We start from the raw sequence: 18,892 nt of genomic DNA, 5'->3' as shown, positions 1-18,892 counted from the left end.
ATTGAAGTGTCCTCCGACTGGTTTTTGAATAATTTTTGACGTCTGAAAGTAAACTATTTCCCCATGTTTATTCCCACTCCTCTACTGTTTCTCACACACCTTCTTGTCAACTGCTGGAAATGGAGCGTTTTGATTATCACTACAAAAAGTTTTTTTCTCTCCTGCTGGTAATAGCTCACCTTAGCTGATCACTCTCATTGCAGTGTGTATGGTAACACCCATTGTTTCATGTTCTCTGTGTATATGTATATATATCTATCTATATCTATATCTGTATATATATATCTATATCTATATCTTCCTACGGTATTTTCCACTGCATGCATCCGATGAAGTGGGCTGTAGCTCACGAAAGCTTATTCTCAAATAAATTTGTTAGTCTCTAAGATGCCACAAGTGCTCCTGTTCTTTTTGGGGATACAGACTAACATGTCTGCTACCCTGAAACAGTTGTGAAGCTTACTGAAGAGCAAGTATTAAGCACAGAGCTGGAGTTGACTAGCCCCTAGTACTATTAAACTGGCGTTGCAGATTCAAAAGTATCAACAAAATAGCTGAATAGCTAAATTTGTGTAGCAGCAGCAAAGGAACAGGGCAACACATAATTTGCTGAATAATTAACATACGACATATTTTGGCCTTTTTTCTTTATTTGTATCTATCAAGATATTTTATTGCTTTCAGTACAATATAGGCTCAGTAGATTATATCAACATCATATAGTTCACTTGTATTTGAGAAAAGATATTAAAAATGGAGTCTGCTTTATATGTCATTCAGAGTGCTTCCTCTGGTTGAGATTTCAAGACAAATATACCAGGAAAATCCCACAACTCTGCAACATGTCATCAAGCATAGAAATTAACCCAGCTGTAAAAGATACAACACTGTTTACCATCTCCACCTGATATAGCATTATTTTAAAGTTGGCATTTAGGCTACTCAGATTTATTTCTGTCTACTTTGCAGTGAGCTTACCTAATTGTGTTAGGTTACTTATGTTTTGAACCGAAAAACTTTGTAGCTCTTTCATCCACTCACCCAGTGAAGTTAAGGATGGTGGCAAAAGCCCCGCTGGATTTGGTCAACCTGACTATGGGCCCCATCTTGCCAAGTGGGGAAGTCAATGGGAGCAAAGGCTGCTCATCACCTGACAGGAGGTGCTCAACTCCTTGTAAAGTTATGCCTTTTTACGTATGCATATTTGAATGAAAATCTAGTTACATATAGGATCACAGTTAGGGATCGTACTGTAGCTGCATACGGTATTATTGGGTCCCATTTCACACAAAAGAATATACCGGTTGTTGAAGATAATTTAACTTGATTAGGGAATCGGAAGTCTTGGAAGAAAACTTGGCTTTTATATATAGAGTGAACACCTGACAACAGGTTATTTTTTAGCCCTTCTCACTTGATTGTAGTGTGCTGTGTTTTTTAGCCTTTGCCTTTCTCTTGAAAAGAATGGGAGCTGTATGTGCAACAGGAATGCAGGATTTGGCCCAGAGCTTTTATTACTAGAAATTTTATCAAATCAAGTTATTAGGAAACAAAAGGAACTTTGAAGTAGCATACTGTGGATACAATTTATTTCAGAAGACACTGATTTAGAGCAAAAAAGTTAAGAGCAGGTAAAATACAACTATGCATTAGCAACTTTTCAAAATTAAACAGAATTACCACTTTACTTTAAATAAGAGCTAAAGAACAATTTAAGTAAGTATTAGGGAACAATCCTTATTTTCAGTCTAGTTTTACATTTATGTAACTCCACTAACTGCAAAAAAGTTAGTGCCAATTTACAGTGATGACTGGACTAGGCCTTAAGTCTGAAAGTGAGTCTTTTGAAATTAACACAGTTTTTAGCGGTGATAAGTAAGATCAGTAAAAATATGTTTAATATCTATATACAGCAAAAGCCACTACAAATGTAGTATAAATGGAAGACATAAAATGCTAAAACATTCTTAACTGCACACTGAAGCTGGTAGTTACCACTATGACTTGTGAGATCATTACTGTATTCCTAACTCAGTATTTTGTATAGCATATTCAGTGTTTGCAATACATTGCAATATTTGGTATCATTAGCTATAGCATCATTACAAACATTTTGGAACAGCCCCTTTGCATTTTGGTAATATTAATATTCTCACCTTTCCAATTTTGAAGGCGGCAAATTATTTCCCTTTATTTTTGTAGCATCCTTCTGATCAAAACAAATATACCTTTGTAAGTCACGCCGTTTCTGTTTTCCTCCAAATGAACCTAAACATTTGGCAAAACACATTAGATGAAAAAAAACAGACGACTTTAGAAACCACTTTGAAGTAATTTCTTTAAAGAATGCTTTAACACTAGCTTATGTTGAAAAAGGAAGTTATTATTTTAAAGATAGTCATTTAGAATTGTCCCTTGAAACTGAAATCTGTCCTCCAAGTGAATATTCAGTTTCCCTGCCTAAGCACACAAAGATTTTGCTTCCAATTAACTATTTCCCAATATTCATAAGATAGTGAGATTAGTGTCAGTTGCAAGTCCCTCTTGTGTATATTGTTATTTTGTTTTAAATATTTACAGCAATTCTGTAACCATAGTCTAGATTGAAAGTACAAAACATTTTTTGATTTTACCTTTGTTCAACCAAAGAAATTCTCTACTTTCCCCACACTTAGACAAATCTTCAGTCTCATCCTCAGACGCCATTACCTAAAATGCATAAAATTTAGTTTATCTTTCGATATCTTTAGAAACTGTCTTCTCCTAAAAAGCCATGGATCTACATAGCAAAGTTAAATCCCAATATAATACATGTTAATTGGAGGTTAACTCAAGGTTAAATTCAATTTGGGTTTGATTTTGAACTTGCTTCCACAGGCATAAGTCAGAAGAGACCCCATCAAGTCGATCGAATCATACTGGCAGAATCAGGCCTTACACGTTTCCTTGATATTTGTCTTCTCAGCTCAATGTTGTACTTGTGCAGTTTTACAGATCAACTCTCCATTGTTTTTAACTAGATGTAAATAAAGGGGAAAAATGTGGGCAAACAACATGTGTTTTGTAGATCTAGTGAAGAAGATTATGCTGCTTAGCAAGCAGTTTGATATTTTTTAAATTTTCTAATTATGGCCTTATTCTGGCCCTTATTCAGGAAAGTAAACTCATGAGCAATCCCACTGAATACAGTGGATCTACCTCAATGCTTTGTTAGGCACGGGCTTATGTAAGTTTCATAGCAGCAACATCTGAAAGGAACTCTGTACTGGCCTAAAGACAGGAAGCTGAAAATGAGTTATCGTATGATCTGATTAGCTTTCTCATGTTATAAAAAAGAGAAAAAAGTCTAAAGAATTCTGATTGCCAGTTTGAAGCCCATCACAGTGGTGATTTTCTGTTAGCCTTGTGTGACTATTTCACGATAGTGCCCTTTCATGTAATCCGCTGTTCTTTCACTCAGATTTTTGTTCAGTGTGACATGTCTTGCAGGGAAGGGAGGGATCTTTTCAGTGCAATGCAGCGTTTCATCCATTGACCCATTTGCTTTGACTGTGCCAACTAAGCCCTCTGGACTTTAACCTTGGTAGAAAATGAGAGGCCACTGTCTGAGAACAGGTTTGGCACAGTTCCCTTCAACGCTGTGAGAAATCGGTCTCACAAAAAAAGCAATATTTGCTTTCTGCCTGCTGTCCCCTAGGATGCTTTGCCCTGAGAGGGCAAGGTGGAGAAAACAGGGAGGCACTGCCATTGTAAAACAGGGGACCAAAGCCTTGGTGCGCCAATGGCTCCTAGAGAAGAGGTAGTGGTGGAGATGCACAGGAAGAGCTCACTGCTGCCTGGAAAAAAAGAGATAAAGTGCTAAAAATAAAGAGGGAGGGAAATTAGCTGCCAACTCATTTTGCCATTGTAAGGAGAACTTCTAGCAGGAGGAAGGATGGTTAATGTACTCAGCTGGGACTCTGGATGTCTGGCGGAGATGGGAATTGAACCCCGAGCTGATGCTTCTTCACTTGGTCATTTAAACTTATTCCTTTCCCATGTGAGGAACTGAGGCACAACATTTCCTTCTTCTACCCTTCGTCTGTCTTGTCCAGTTAGACAGTAAACTCTTCAGGGCAGGGGTTGCGTATGCACATATGTAGTCCCTAACACAATGGGTCTCTGGGATAGTGCATTAATGTGATTAATACAATTAGTTAGTAGGGGGCACAATCTTTCCCCATAGTGATCTAGCAACAGCATTAAGCTACCTCCAGTATCCTCAAAGACAAGGCACAGCACACCTCTCACAGATTCCTGTAGGCCTTAGTGTCCAGAAACGGTAGCATTAGCAGCTAATTACAGGCTTGTCTACATTGGGGGGTTTAACCACAGTTACACAAGCTAATTTGGAGAGAAAATGCCTGAGCTCACAAGAAAGAATTCATTAGAGTGCAGCAACCCCTCGTTTGCCGTGAATTGTGTAATACTCTTTCAAAATACATTCCTAAGCTTTATAAGCCTGTGGAACTGTGCCATATGCACGGTAGCACACATCTGCATTACAATGGCTCCAACAGTGGATCTTCTTACACTGAATTGGTTTGCTATGGACTGGTAGCATTGCAGAGTAGCCCGTTTTCCCAGTGGTGATTGCGACCCGCTTGTCCATGTGTGGGGGACATTGCAGGTTGGTATGCTGCTGCTGCTAGTTCAGCAAAGATCTCAGAAAAAGTCACCTTCTGCAATCCTGAAATTCTCTCACCACAGCTGGTCATCTCAAGTCTGCCTAGTGATCCTATCCCACCAATCCACACTGGTTTTCTAAGTCTAGAAACAACACTGTAATGTGTGACGCTGCTCCAAGAACAGCTTCTGTAGCAGCAGCTGCTTGGTATCAACCTCGTCCTTGTCTTTTTTCCTCCCCCATTGCTGAAGCTGCTGCTGTCACATCATGTGCTTGGTGGTGCATCAGGCACAGTCCAAAACGCAAAGCTGCCTGACTTTGAGAACTGAAATACAGCCCAAGTAGCCTCTGCATCTTCGCAGTTGTCAGCACAGCAGCATGAAATGCAGTTAAGTATATGCTGGCTGACAGCAATGTCAGAATGGTGCTAGCCCAGCCAGAAGGAGAGGAAGCATTGGACAGAGAGAGAGAGAGAGAGGAATCATAGGATTTTTTTAAAAAAAACTTCGACTCCAAGTCCCAGAATTCCATTGGCTTCCTCTACTCATCCCACAATGTACAGTGAGAGAAATCCCAGAAATGCCCAATGCTCAGAAGCGAAGCTAAGGACCATGGAATACCCTTTGAGAATGCCACACACACAGTATGAAGCAAGCCTCCATCTTGTGCATACAATGATGAGAACTGAAAGTCTATGAGTCTATGAGAACACAGCTGCCCATGTGCCCACTATTAACTGCAGCTTGTGTACAGTGTATTAACTAACACAGAGCAACTAACTGTGGATTAATCCCCGGCTCATGGAGACAAGACTCATAGACTCATAGGTCAGAAGGGACCAATATGATCATCTAGTCTGACCTCCTGCACAAGGCAGGCCACAGAACCCTACCCATCCACTTTATTAACAACCCCTAACCCAGGACTGAGTTATTGAAATCCTCAAAACTGGTTTGAAGACCTCAAACTGCAGAGAATCCACCAGCAAGCGACCCATGCCCCACGCTGCAGAGGAAGGCGAAAAACCTCCAGGGCCCCTGCCAATCCGCCCTGGAGGAAAATTCCTTCCCGATCCCAAATATGGCGATCAGCTAAACCCTGAGTATGTGGGCAAGACTCACCCGCCAGCACCCAAGAAGGAATTCTCTGCAGTAACTCAGTTCCCATCCCATCCCATCCAACATCTCCCTGCAAACCACTGAGCAGACCTATCTGGTGATAATCCAAGATCAATTGCCCAAATTAAACTATCCCATCATAACATCCCCTCCATATACTTATCAAGTTTAGTCTTGAAGCCAGATAAGTCTTTTGCCCCCACTACTTCCCTCGGAATGCTGTTCCAAAACTTCACTCCCCTAATGGTTAGAAACCTTCGTCTAATTTCAAGTCTAAACTTCCTAATATCCAGTTTGTACCCATTCGTCCTCGTGCCTACATTAGTACTAAACTTAAATAATTTCTCTCCTTCCCTAACGTTAACCCCTCTGATATATTTATATAGAGCAAGCATATCCCCCCGCAGCCTTCTTTTGGCCAGGCTAAACAAGCCAAGCTCTTTGGGTCTCCTTTCATAAGGCAGGTTTTCCATTCCTCGGATCATCCTAGTAGCCCGTCTCTGGACCTGTTCCAGTTTGAATTCATCCTTCTTGAACATGGGACACCAGAACTGCACACAATATTCCAGATGGGGTCTCACCAGCGCCTTATATAATGGTACTAACACCTCCTTATCCTTGCTGGAAATACCTCGCCTAACGCATCCTAAAATCGCATTTGCTTTTTTAACAGCCATATCACATTGGCGGCTCATAGTCATCCTGCTATCGACCAATACCCCAAGGTCCTTCTCCTCCTCCGTCGCTTCCGACTGATGCGTCCCCAACGTATATCTAAAATTCTTATTATTAATCCCTAAGTGCATGACCTTGCACTTTTCACTATTGTATTTCATCCTATTACTCTTACTCCAGTTCACAAGGTGGTCCAGATCTTCCTGAATAGTATCCCTGTCCTTCTCCGTGTTAGCAATACCCCCCAACTTCCTGTCATCCGCAAACTTTATTAGCACATTCCCGCTCTTTGTGCCAAGGTCGGTAATAAAAAGGATAAATAAGATCGGTCCCAAAACCGATCCTTGAGGGACTCCACTAGTAACCTCCTTCCAGCCTGACAGTTCACCCTTCAAGACGACCCGCTGGAGTCTCCCCTTTAACCAGTTCCTTATCCACCTTACAACTTTCATATTCATCTCCATCTTTTCCAATTTAACTAACAGTTCCCCATGCGGAACCGTGTCAAACGCCTCACTGAAATCGAGGTAAATTAGATCTACTGCATTTCCTTTATCTAAGTAATCCGTCACCTTCTCAAAGAAGGAGATCAGATTGGTTTGGCACGATCTACCTTTAGTAAATCCATGTTGCAGTTCGTCCCAATTACCATTGACCTCTATGTCCTTGACTACTTTCTCCCTTAAAATTTTTTCCAAGACCTTACACACTACAGACATCAAGCTAACAGGCCTATAATTACCCGGATCACTTTTCTTCCCTTTCTTAAAAATAGGGACTACGTTAGCAATCCTCATCGTACGGCACAACCCCCGAGTTTATCGATTGCTTAAAAATTCTCGCTAACGGACTCGCAATTTCACACGCCAGTTCCTTTAATATCCTCGGATGGAGATTGTCCGGGCCCTCCGATTTTGTCCCATCAAGCTGTTCAAGTTTGGCCTCTACCTCAGATGCGGTAATATCCACCTCCATATCCACATTCCCGTTTATCATCCCTCCATCATCGCTAAACTCCTCACTTGTCTTATTAAAAACTGAGGCAAAGTACTTATTTAGATATTGGGCCATGCCTAGGTTATCCTTAACCTCCATTCCATCCTCAGTGTATAGCGGCCCCACTTCTTCTTTCTTTGTTTTCTTCTTATTTATGTGGCTGTAGAACCTTTTACTATTGGTTTTGATTCCCTTTGCAAGGTCCAGTTCAATGCGGCTTTTAGCCTTCCTCACTTTATCCCTACATGTTCTGACCTCACCAAGGTAGCTTCCCTTGCTAATCCCGCCTTCCTTCCACTCCCTGTAAGCTTTCTGCTTTCTCCTAATCCCCTCTCTGAGTTGCTTGCTCATCCAGTTTGGCCTGCAACTCCTGCCCATGGTTTTTTTCCCCTTTCTTGGGATGCAGGCTTCCGACAATTTCCGCAGCTGCGACTTAAAGTAATTCCAGGCCTCCTCCGCATTTAAATCTGCAAGTTCCTCCGTCCAATCCACTTCCTTAACTAATTTCCTTAACTCTTTAAAATTAGCCCTCGAGAAATCGAAAACCCTAATCCGAGATCTACATTTGTTTATCCTCCCATCTAGTTTGAACTGAATCAGCTCATGATCACTCGAACCAAGGTTATCCCCTACCACCATTTCTTCTACGAGGTCCTCATTGCTCACCAAAACCAAATCTAAAATGGCATCCCCTCTCGTAGGTACTTCAACTACTTGATGAAGAAATCCATCCGCTATCACATCCAGAAAAATCTGACCCCTATTATTCTTGCAAGCACTCGTCCTCCAGTCTATATCCGGGAAGTTGAAGTCTCCCATAATCACACATTTCCCCTTTGTGTTTACTTCATTAAAGACATTAAAGAGGTCTCTATCCATATCCAAATCAGATCCCGGCGGTCTATAGCACACCCCAAGCACTATCTCAGGGGAAGCTCTAGTTGCTTTTTCACCCAGTGTGATTTTTGCCCAGACAGACCTACGTTTAATTTGTATTTCAGCTTTCCTAGTGGGAAAGTGAGTGAGAAGGACCATCATTGTATATAGCTCACATCTTCATATGAAAATTAGGCAATATTGCTTAGCACTTCGATAGCATTTAGAATCCAGAGATGTCACAGTGCTTCATGAAGCTGAGTAAGCAGTAATCTCTCTGAGTCTCTCTTCCTCTATCTGTAAGACGGCTAAGTGACTTGTCCGAGGTAATGCGGTCAAATCAGTGGCACATAATCAAGCATAAAATCTCCTCTGCTGACTCAGAGGACAGTTAACTATGTGCCTTGGCTGCTACCAAATCTGTGATATAGTTTCTTTGTTCAAGAGTTTGTTCACTGTTTGAATGGAGAAAGAATACTAAAAAAATGCCCCATAAATAACGAGTTGGCATATTACTATGTTTTCAGACATGGCAATAATGAAAAAGGTATTCAGCCAAGAAAGAACTAAACAGTTAAAGCTAATGACAATCCTAATAGATTATCCCTCAGCAATTACTTCTGCTGATCTCCACATTTGGAAGCAAACTCCCAGGAGTAGCAAGTCTGAGCCATCTAAAACCATGAAAGCTCTGGCTGCATGCATGTCCCCTTGCAGTTGTCTCCTCCTGCATGGAGATATAGTGCCAAGGGGAGGCATGCATCAGCATTCACATTGCACTCCCTAACAGTACCCAGCTTGGGCTGGGGAAGGAATGATCCAACCAGCAGACCAAATTCAGCGATGAATCCTGGTCACAAGCCACCTGAAGCATGTAGTGCATATTCGAAGAAGAAGAACTGCCCAGAGTACTGGGGAGATATTTCCTACTCCATCACGTAGATACTCCATTACTTAAAGTAATACTCCAAATTTTAACATCTCTAACAGTATATAAAACTACCTAGATTCCTCACAGTGTGTGAAACCTTTCATACTCTTGTCAGCAGCCACCCCTCCGAGGTATCTAACTGGTTTCATTTTGTTGATATTTGCACCTCCAAATCAGTCCTCTCCAACTCCATCACTATTTTATCCCCCATCTGTTTCAATTTCTCATAACCCTCATGAATGGCCAACTCAGGAACTATTTCAGATACAAGATCTCCACCTCATTTCCTCTGGTTCCATCTGATCCACTGCTTGCTTAGGACAAATGTACAATGTTCTTTATTCTGTCCTGACATTTTTTCGTCATAATTTATGTCATATACAGTGTACTACCGATGGAACTGCCAAGTTTTATTACCTATTAAAAAGCATCCGGATAATTTCACATCATTCCTAGACATTAAGCCTCATAAACCAAGTTTTAGCCTGGAGTGAGGTTTTACAGCCATTACAAATGCTAAAAAACAGGGATTTATAATGGAACAGATGGCAGGACTTTATTTCTAGTGAGAGTAGTAAGCACTGTTTTGACAACAGTAGAGGCTGAAATACAGAATAACTGCTTTTACACAGAATGATTCTTCTCTGTTCAGAAGCACCATCAGGTTTATCTGCACAGAAGCTAGCAAGGCTGACTTTTCAACAGGCCTGCGTACAGTACTTTAATACAGTCTGCAGTAAAGGCAAACTGATCATCAGCTACAAATAAATGAGGTTGTCAAAAAAAGTTAAACCAAGATTGAGACATTAGATGCAGATATAAGTGTCGGGAAACCAAGTAATCTATTGGACTAGAATGATCATCATACTAAAGCATATAGACATGCTTAAAGCAAGTCAATAATATATAGAAACGTTAAAAAGGAAGTAAAAAGAACAAAGAAAGTTGCCTTACCATAAATCAATACTGCTGTCCTGGCTCAGATATCTAGGATGTTATGTGCAAAACAGCAAAATGCCAAGGAATTACATCTTATTAACAGAATTAGGATTTCAATTTAGTTTAGAGAAGCATTTACTGTACTGCCTCTGTCAGGTGAGTTATATCTAATAACAGCTAATTAGCCCAGATCAAACAGATAAATGAAGATAAAGCAAAGGTGACATGCATCTGACGAAGTGGGTATTCACCCACGAAAGCTCATGCTCCAAAACGTCTGTTAGTCTATAAGGTGCCACAGGATTCTTTGCTGCTTTTACAGCACCATTTTTGTCTACTTAACAAGTGAGCTACAAAGGTAGTTATTACAGGAGCATATACTGAGTATCTCAGAAGTTAAGGTCTGAGACTATTGCCTCAGGCATGAAGAAAAATGGTGAAGCTAATGGGCTACTATGAAGGGATCTACTCTCCACAGGTGCCGCCTAGTGGTCAGTGAGGATGTGACAAGTGCTCTTCTATCTTGGCACCCCCTATTGATAGCCTTTCGTGATCTGTCCTCTGCTATGGCTTCGCCCTCTGGCTGGGCCACAAGTTGTGTCCACCTGTTCCAGGGTATGTCAAGATTCCTACAAAGAGCTAGTTCTTCTGCCCAGCAAGGGGCTTCAGACTTTACCTGGCTAAAGCCCCAGACTTGGGACTCTCTGAGACATGGGGTCTTCCTAGTCCTGAGTCTCCAGCCCCATCAGGACGTCGGTAAGGGAATCTGGGCCCACCCTCCTCCACTAGGTTCCAAGCCAGGGCCCAAAGGCAGGCAGCTGAACCCAGTTCCCTGACGTGCCAGGCCTCCTAGATCACTTCCTACTAGCCTCCTCACTCAAGAGGGAAACGCAAAAGCTTGCAAACAAAATAAATTAAAGAAGTCTCCAACCTTGCAGATGTCCAGAATCTTTTTCCCTCAGCAGGTCGGACAGACCATCAATAGTTAGGGACCCCAGCAGGGCTCTTTTTGGAGAGTTTCAGGGTGTAGGTCTGCTCACATGCAAGAGAGCTACTCTGCTCCCCTTTTCAGCTCCTCCTCCAGCCTGTGCATACACTGCAGGTTTAGCAGGGCAGAGCTGCCTGTGATCAGAGTAGCTCCTTAACCCCTTCCACTTCAGTGTAGGGTCTGTACACCCCACCACAGCTACCCATTCTATACCCATTTGGTATAGAAGATGGTATGAAGCATGATCATCAGATATTTCACCTCACCCAGGACACGGATACGGACATGTTTACCTGTACTTTGTAAGAGTCATCTATATTCATACACCAGAGCCATTTTGATGTACTTCATTTGGCAAATCAAGGACCAGATCTGCAGTTGGTGTGAACTGGCACAGCTCCATTGACTTACAAGGAGCTATCCCAGTTACACTAGCTAAGAGTCTGAGCCAAGATATTTAGTGAGAATATGTTCTGTCAGGGCAACCTGGGTCTATACGGCAAGAGACGCAAGTATCTGCATACAGCCATTGTATCATTTTATGGCAAGCAGGGGAGGGGTTAAGATAAACTAAAGCAGGCCAATAACTGTCTGGTTTAATATAACAAAAGCTGCCAAGGCAGTAAAAGGCAATTAATTCCTAATTTAATTCTTGCAGCTACAGCATAACAGAAAAGCAATGATATATCTATGGAGAATAGGTATTTGTCTAACTTAATTAACCACCAGCAGCCTGAGATTAGATTGCCAACTGTGATCACACAAATATACTGGGAGCAAGTGATAAATGACAAACATGATGTTTTCTTAAAACAAATAAAAACTGGTATATGTGAACTAAAAAAAGCCTCCCAAGACCCGTCAGAATGACTGAGTAAAGGTGTTCCATGCCAAGGGAGATACAAAGCTTAAGTGTGAAGCACTGTTTGAAGTGGACAGTCACACCACTACTTAGCAGGGAAAAAACAGTAGCATTTGTCAAGAATGTTATAGGCATTTCTATGGTCAGCAGCAATACAGTATTTAAGAACTGTTTGAAAACAGATGTAGGTTAGATTATACCTGACACTTGTGCCGCTGTGGAGTATAAGGCACACTGCCACTTCTTCTGTTTCCTGCACAAAGGTTGGACACAGTAATAGTTCTTCCAGCTGTGGGAGTACTGGGACTATTCTCTCTTAGCAGTCACTGGTTCATCTCTCCTCAAAACCGAGAAGAGGCATAGCCATGTACACACTCCCCATTGTATGCCAAGAAGCTCAGACATGAACTAACTTCTGGATGGGATAGGATCTCAGAGCTCCCATAACTCACACTGCCCGAGCTTGGGCCAGAAATGTAGTAATACAATCTGACTCATAATCTGTGGATGGTAAAAGCAGCTGGTGCTGGGCCCTTGTTCCTAACCCACGTACTATGTCATTTCAGCAGCCATGTACCACTTTACTGTTTGATTCCAAATGCAGTTCCATCCTTATCTTTAGGTAATCTATATCTGTACTACTACTAACTCAATCATATATTGAACTTTCCCTGTTCTAGAGATCTCATCGACATTATTAGTATGTGTAGGTGGGCTGGGGTAGGAAATGAAGTGACAGCTAGTCCAATCTAACCTCTGGTTTGATGTTGTTATAACAACTGCTTGGAAGGTAGAATGCAGAATAGTAAAACAGGAGCCAAAGAGTTACACTTGTTATAAGTAGCTTCATGGCCCAAGTGACATCTGATCTGCCAATACTTCACTTGCATGTGAAATCTGAGTTACTTCAGAAATAACAAGATCTGAAACGATTTGAAAAGTATCTAGTAGAGTGAGAGATAAAAAATTATTCCATACTTGCACGCTAAACAATCCCAGTCTGTTTGGGTATTTTTTCCCAAGGTTCAGACTTTCATTTTTTGGCTGGTACTGTAAGTAAAAATGCCAGAATACCACAAGCAACGTGATTCACGTAACATTTATGACCAACTCTGAAAGAGTAAGTACCGGACAACAAGAGAGCCCACTCTCCTGACAAGTGTTGCTTGAACAAGTTCTGCCCAAGTCACAACTTTTATTGTTCGTATGGTAGTAGCATAGGTCCTGTTTTAAAGATGGGAAAATTGATGTTAGGTAAGTCACTTACAGTGTGGGCCTCAGTGAGTCAGTGGCACACCTAGGAACATAAACCAGATGTCCCAACTCCTACTTCTCATCTCTATTAGACCATGCTGCCTCCTAAAAAAATACTATTTTCATGTTGCTAGACATTTCTATATAGAAACACACACTTTACCTAGGACTTACAACTATTATAATTAATCTTGGTCCTCACACTTGATTACAGAAATGTAGGGCTGGAAGGGACCTCACAAAGTCATCGAATCCAGCCCCCTGCACTGAGGCAGGACCAAGTTCTCAGGTGTGCCTTTAACATTATCTCTTTGAGAAACTGCAGTTCTCCTGCTGCTTTCAGGAAGTGATTTCCCCTTACTTTATCTTTGCAATTTTGCTCTATGTGCATTTTGCTATCACCAGATTCCTACAGTTATTGTTAAAATTAATATCAAACAACTATGCTATTTCTGATATTCTTTTTGTCATGGAGAGAACACCTTGAGTTGATAAAAGCTGCTATTCACAGAGTTTCTGTGCTATTCTGAATAAATTACACTCCTAAGATTAACTGAAAGTATGTGCTACTTGCACGGACATAGTAGGTTTACTGTTTTATGGACTGATTTTCACTGAATTAGAAACACTACCTTTTCAAGCTTCATGACAAAGCAGCATTTTAGAGCAGATGATCCACAAGTAATTAAGGCAAGTAGCATTTCAAGTCAGGGGTTTAGAAAGCTCAAAGCCAATCAACTGAGAGTATTAGTGGCTTTAAGTCATTTACCATGCTACATCCTTCTGCTATGTAAAAATTCGTTCTGATTTTTATCAGGCAGTGTGGACAGTAAAATGTTTTGTTACGATATTCTTTTAAAATCTGATTAGACAAAATTATGCTGCTTCCCCAGTGCTGGCAGAATGGTGCTAGCAGCCATTTCTAAAAATAGGTTTCTAATAGGAAAAACTGAGGTATCAATGCACTCAATCTTCATTATGGATATTGACTACAGCTTATTTTACACAGTGCTTATGAGTTAAAAAGAAAGGCAAAAAGGCTGTTTACACAGATGATTTCTGGGTCACTGTCTTCTTTTTTAATGTTGGCAACTTCAGATTTCTCCAGAAGCATGTGTTGGCTCTTAGGAAGAGGTACCTGCAACAAGGTATGAGAATTGGAAGTAACAAGTTAGTTAGAGTTAATTTTAGCATGCCAACAGCACAGATGTTGAAGCACACCACATCACCCAGGATTGAGAGTAAAATAATGCTCCAGGATGTTACACCTATTCAAACAGTGTGGGAACCTGCATATTTCAGAAATCTTGGCATTATTTAATAACTGGGCATTGCTGCTTTTGCCTTCTGCTTTTTAGGTAAAAATGCTCAGAACATACATTTTTTGTATTGCTACATTTCCACAAGATGCACCAAGGGGCTGAAATATCCACAGTTCAAATCTGATTCTGTTTCTAGGAGTAAATTTTCAAGAGGGCAGTGTTCATTTTCCAGATATCATTTCCACTTGTAAAATTTGTACTTGTGACTGAATTGTGTCTTCTGAATATTTGCCCCTGAATTTAATCCTGGTATTAAAATGAGGTCAATGTACAATATTCAAATCAGCATACACTAGCCATCTGTCTTTTCACACTCAGTTTATGACCAGGAGTCATTTAGCACCAAAGAATGACCATACCACATTAAACCAATAGTCCACCTAATAATGTATGCCATCCTCAACAGTCATTTCTGCCAGAGGAAGGCAAACAATGCTGAGCCCTAATGATCAAATGAGCAATACTACCCCATTGGGTGTGTTTGGAATATGGGGAGGGGACATGGGGAAAGTGACTTTTTCCTGAGCTTTGCCAGTGTTCACTTTATGCCCTGAAGCATGAGGACTGTTAGCACCAGTGTATTTTTATTCTAGCCATTTTAACTGCTGATGTTTTTAGTCTGTCTTACTGTTTTTAGATGTTTTATTTCGTCCAGCTACTACAAAGAAATACCAGGCAAGCTGAACTGTAGCAGATGTTACCACTATACTATTTTCGAAGCTCCATAAATCTTTCCATTCCAATCCCTTGTTTTCAGTCACTGAATTGTCTCAGGTTTCAGAGTGCTAGCAGTGTTAGTCTATATCAGTAAAAACAACAAGCAGTCCCTGTGGCACCTTAGACACTAACAAATTTATTTGGGCATAAGCTTTCATGGGATATAACCCACTTCATCAGATGCATGGAGGGGAAAATACAGTAAGCAGGTATAAATATAAAGCACATGAAGAGATAGGAGTTGCCTTACCAAGTGGGGGATCAGTGCTAACGAGGCCAATTCAGTTAGGGTGGATGCGGCCCATTCCCAACAGTTGACAGGAAGGGGTGAATATCAACAGAGGGAAAATTATTTTCTGTAGTGATCCAGCCACTCCTAGTCTTTATTCAGGCCTAATTTGATGGTGTCAAGTTTTCAAATTAAATTCCAGTTCTGCAGTTTCTCGTGGAAGTCTGTTTTTGAAGTTTTGCTGGGAATGGGCCACATCCACTTTGACTGAATGCCTCACTGATCATGGAAAGCCAGTTAAGGGCTGCAATTCTCAAAACAACTGGAAAGATTTTAATGAAAGTTCATGAATTTTGTGTTATAGTATATGCCCTTTCTTAAATTTTTTCTTATTGGAACTGCACCTTCCAAGTTGATTAATACCCAGTATAAATCAAACTAATAAGCAAGCTACTTTAGGAAGGAGATCAAAAACAAAGAAATGAAGTGGTACTACACCAGTGAAACTCGGTGATCCTTCTCCAATAGGGAAACAGGAGGTATCTGTCGTTCATGAGGTCTTGCTTTCTTCTGGGAAATAACCCTGTGCTCTGAAATATTCCATCTTTTCGGGCCTCTTTTTTTCACATGTTGTTTTCTGCTACAGTTATCCAAACATGAAGATGAGGGAGCTGGTTCTCTACGGAAAGCATTTCTTTGACTCATTGTTTTCTGAACACTTTCATTTTTCTTAAAGAAAGGAAACTGTCAGTTATGTCAAAGTAACCACTTCTCTTTTGGTTGGTCATTTAATAAGAAAGCTCACAAACTATTTTACCTCATAACTCTTGAATTACACAAAGTTTTACCTTACTAAAAGCCTGATCCAGAAACCACAGAGGCCAATGGAAAAATTCTCATTAATTTCCAGTGGGCTTTGGATCAGATTCTTAACGTGTTAGCAGACTTCCTCTGCAAGATGAAACACCGTTTCATTCAAAGGACAAAATTCTGACATGTACAGGTCTGAGGTAAATTAGTGTGGGTCTTTAATTCCTTTCCTGCCTCTGCTAGTTCATAATGGAAAATAGTTATCCAAAGAGTTTAGTTACTCACATTTATTAATACAGTTCTGCTGCTGTCTCCACACTGCGTAACCGTGTGTGGTTTGATTAAACGAGATTTCTATAAAAATAAATGTAAACACATGCAGTTCAGGAGTTTACAGTAATTTAAGTCTGTTACAAAATCAGTAAAGACTCACTAATGGACTGTTCTTACCATCTTACATGTTCACTGTGAACTCTTGAGTTTAATATCTTTAATACTCCCATTATGCTAGTGGCAGGAGGCATGCATCACAGAAATAAGTTATAAATAACCTCTTTAAATACTTCTTCCCCTCCCATCCTTATGAAAGTCAACTCACCTTCTGGTATCTGCTCTATGCAGGATGAGGCTCTCTGGGTCATCTCTAGCTAAGGAGTTTTATAGAGAACTGACTCTGCTATCTGTTACGTTTCAAGAAGGCAGCAGAGACTTTTGAAGAGGTGTGTTTATTTAGAAAAAAAGGGGGGGAGAATTAACCATGGTTAGCCCCCAGTTCCGTTCCCCAACACCAAGTCACCACAGCACACTCTGAAGTGAAACAAGCTTTCATAAAGTCCTGGTTTATTAGTTAGAAATTCCCACCAAAGAACCTAGTGGTCAGAATTCTAACTCAAAGGCCACCCAGCATCTCTGTGCTAGCTAACCAATTAGGCAAAAAAGTGAATATAACTTCTATTTTCAAGGACTACCCAAGTAGACTCCTCAAGTTTCTGGAGGAAAATGGAGAGCGGTTCCCCAAGTAACTCCTGTTCTTCACAGGCTGATCAGGAATGCAGTAAATTTCCCCTCTAATGAGATACAAGAGAATACCAAGAAACAGGCTCAAAACTCTACATACTCCCCTGTAAGCCTAACCTTCCTTCAGTGGTCAGGTACCTCAGTAATGGTACTTTGGGGGAAATTCTATAAGCACCACTGTGGATTCAGATAAATAAAAAAATGAGGAGTGAGGCAGCTGGGAATTGTGCAGTAAGCCTATTTGCTGGTTGCTGTTATTTTTAGGGCAGTCGATTAATCACGTGAGTTAACTGTGATTAACTCAAAAACATTAATTGCGATTAATCACAGTTTTAATTGCACTGTTAAACAAAAGAATACCAATTGAAATTTACTAAATATTTCTGATTTTTTCCTAAGTTTTCATGTATATTGTATTCTGTGTTGTAATTGAAATCAAACTGTATGTTAGTTTGGATTACAAATATTTACACTGTAAAAATGATAAACAAAAGAAATGGTAATTTTCAGTTGACCTCATACAAGTACTGTAGTGCAATCTCTTTGTAAATTGCACTTTCATAACAAACAGATTTTTTTTGTTACATAACTGCACTCAAAACCAAAACAATGTAAGGTATTTATGTGCCAGATATGCTAAACATTTGTTTACCCCTTCATGCTTCAGCCACTATCCCAGAGGACATGCTTCCATGCTGATGATGCTCATTAAAAAAAATCTATATGTTAATTTAATTTGTGATTGAACTCCTTGGGGGAAGAATTGTATGTCCCCTGCTCTGTTTTACCTGCATTCTGCCATATATTTCATGTTAGAGCAGTCTTGAGTGATGACCCAGCACATGTTGTTCGTTTTAAGAACACTTTCACTGCAGATCTGACAAAAGGCAAAGAAGTTACCAATGTGAGATTTCTAAAGACAGCTACAGCACTCAACCCAAGGTTTAAGAATCTGAAGTGCCTTCCAAAATCTGAGAGAGATGAGTTGTAGAGCATGCTTTCAGAAGTCTTAAAAGAGCAACACTTCGATGCAGAAACTACAAAACCTGAACCATCAATATATATATCAACCTTCTGCTGATGGCATCTGACTCAGATAATGAAAATGAACATGCATCGGTCTACACTGCTTTGGATAGTTATTGAGCAGAACCTGTGATCAGCATGGATGCATGTCCCCTGGAATGGTAGTTGAAGCATGAAGGGACATATGAATCTTTAGTACATCTGTCATGTAAATATCTTGCGACGCTGGCTACAACAGTGCCATGTGAATGCCTGTTCTCACTTTCAGATGGATGCCATTGTAAAGAAGAAGCAAGCAGCATTATCTCCTGCAAACGTAAACAAACTTGTTTGTCTGAGAGATTGGCTGAACAAGAAGTAGGACAGAATGGACTTGCAGGCTCTAAAATTTTATATTGTTTTATTTTTGAATGTAGTTTTTTTGTACATAATTCTACATTTGTAAGTTCAACTTTCATAATTAAGA

The 18,892-nt window shown here is 40.4% G+C and overlaps 1 protein-coding gene across 1 annotated transcript in view; it reads right to left on the bottom strand.

Annotated features, from left to right (window-relative positions):
* Window positions 1–18,892, bottom strand: part of MORC1 (MORC family CW-type zinc finger 1) — a 100,523-nt gene that overhangs the window by 19,582 nt on the left and 62,049 nt on the right. The window contains exons 18-22 of the mRNA XM_030582075.1: window positions 16,669–16,737; window positions 16,072–16,317; window positions 14,354–14,443; window positions 2,634–2,709; window positions 2,157–2,268 (exon numbers count right to left, since the gene is read on the bottom strand). Of these exons, the coding sequence (XP_030437935.1) occupies window positions 2,157–2,268; window positions 2,634–2,709; window positions 14,354–14,443; window positions 16,072–16,317; window positions 16,669–16,737 (593 nt within the window). The remainder of the gene's footprint in view (window positions 1–2,156; window positions 2,269–2,633; window positions 2,710–14,353; window positions 14,444–16,071; window positions 16,318–16,668; window positions 16,738–18,892) is intronic.

This window comes from Gopherus evgoodei, chromosome 1 (genome assembly GCF_007399415.2).
Source record: "Gopherus evgoodei ecotype Sinaloan lineage chromosome 1, rGopEvg1_v1.p, whole genome shotgun sequence".
NCBI classification, from domain to species: Eukaryota; Metazoa; Chordata; order Testudines; family Testudinidae; genus Gopherus; species Gopherus evgoodei.
This window is presented reverse-complemented; position numbering and strand designations above follow the sequence as displayed.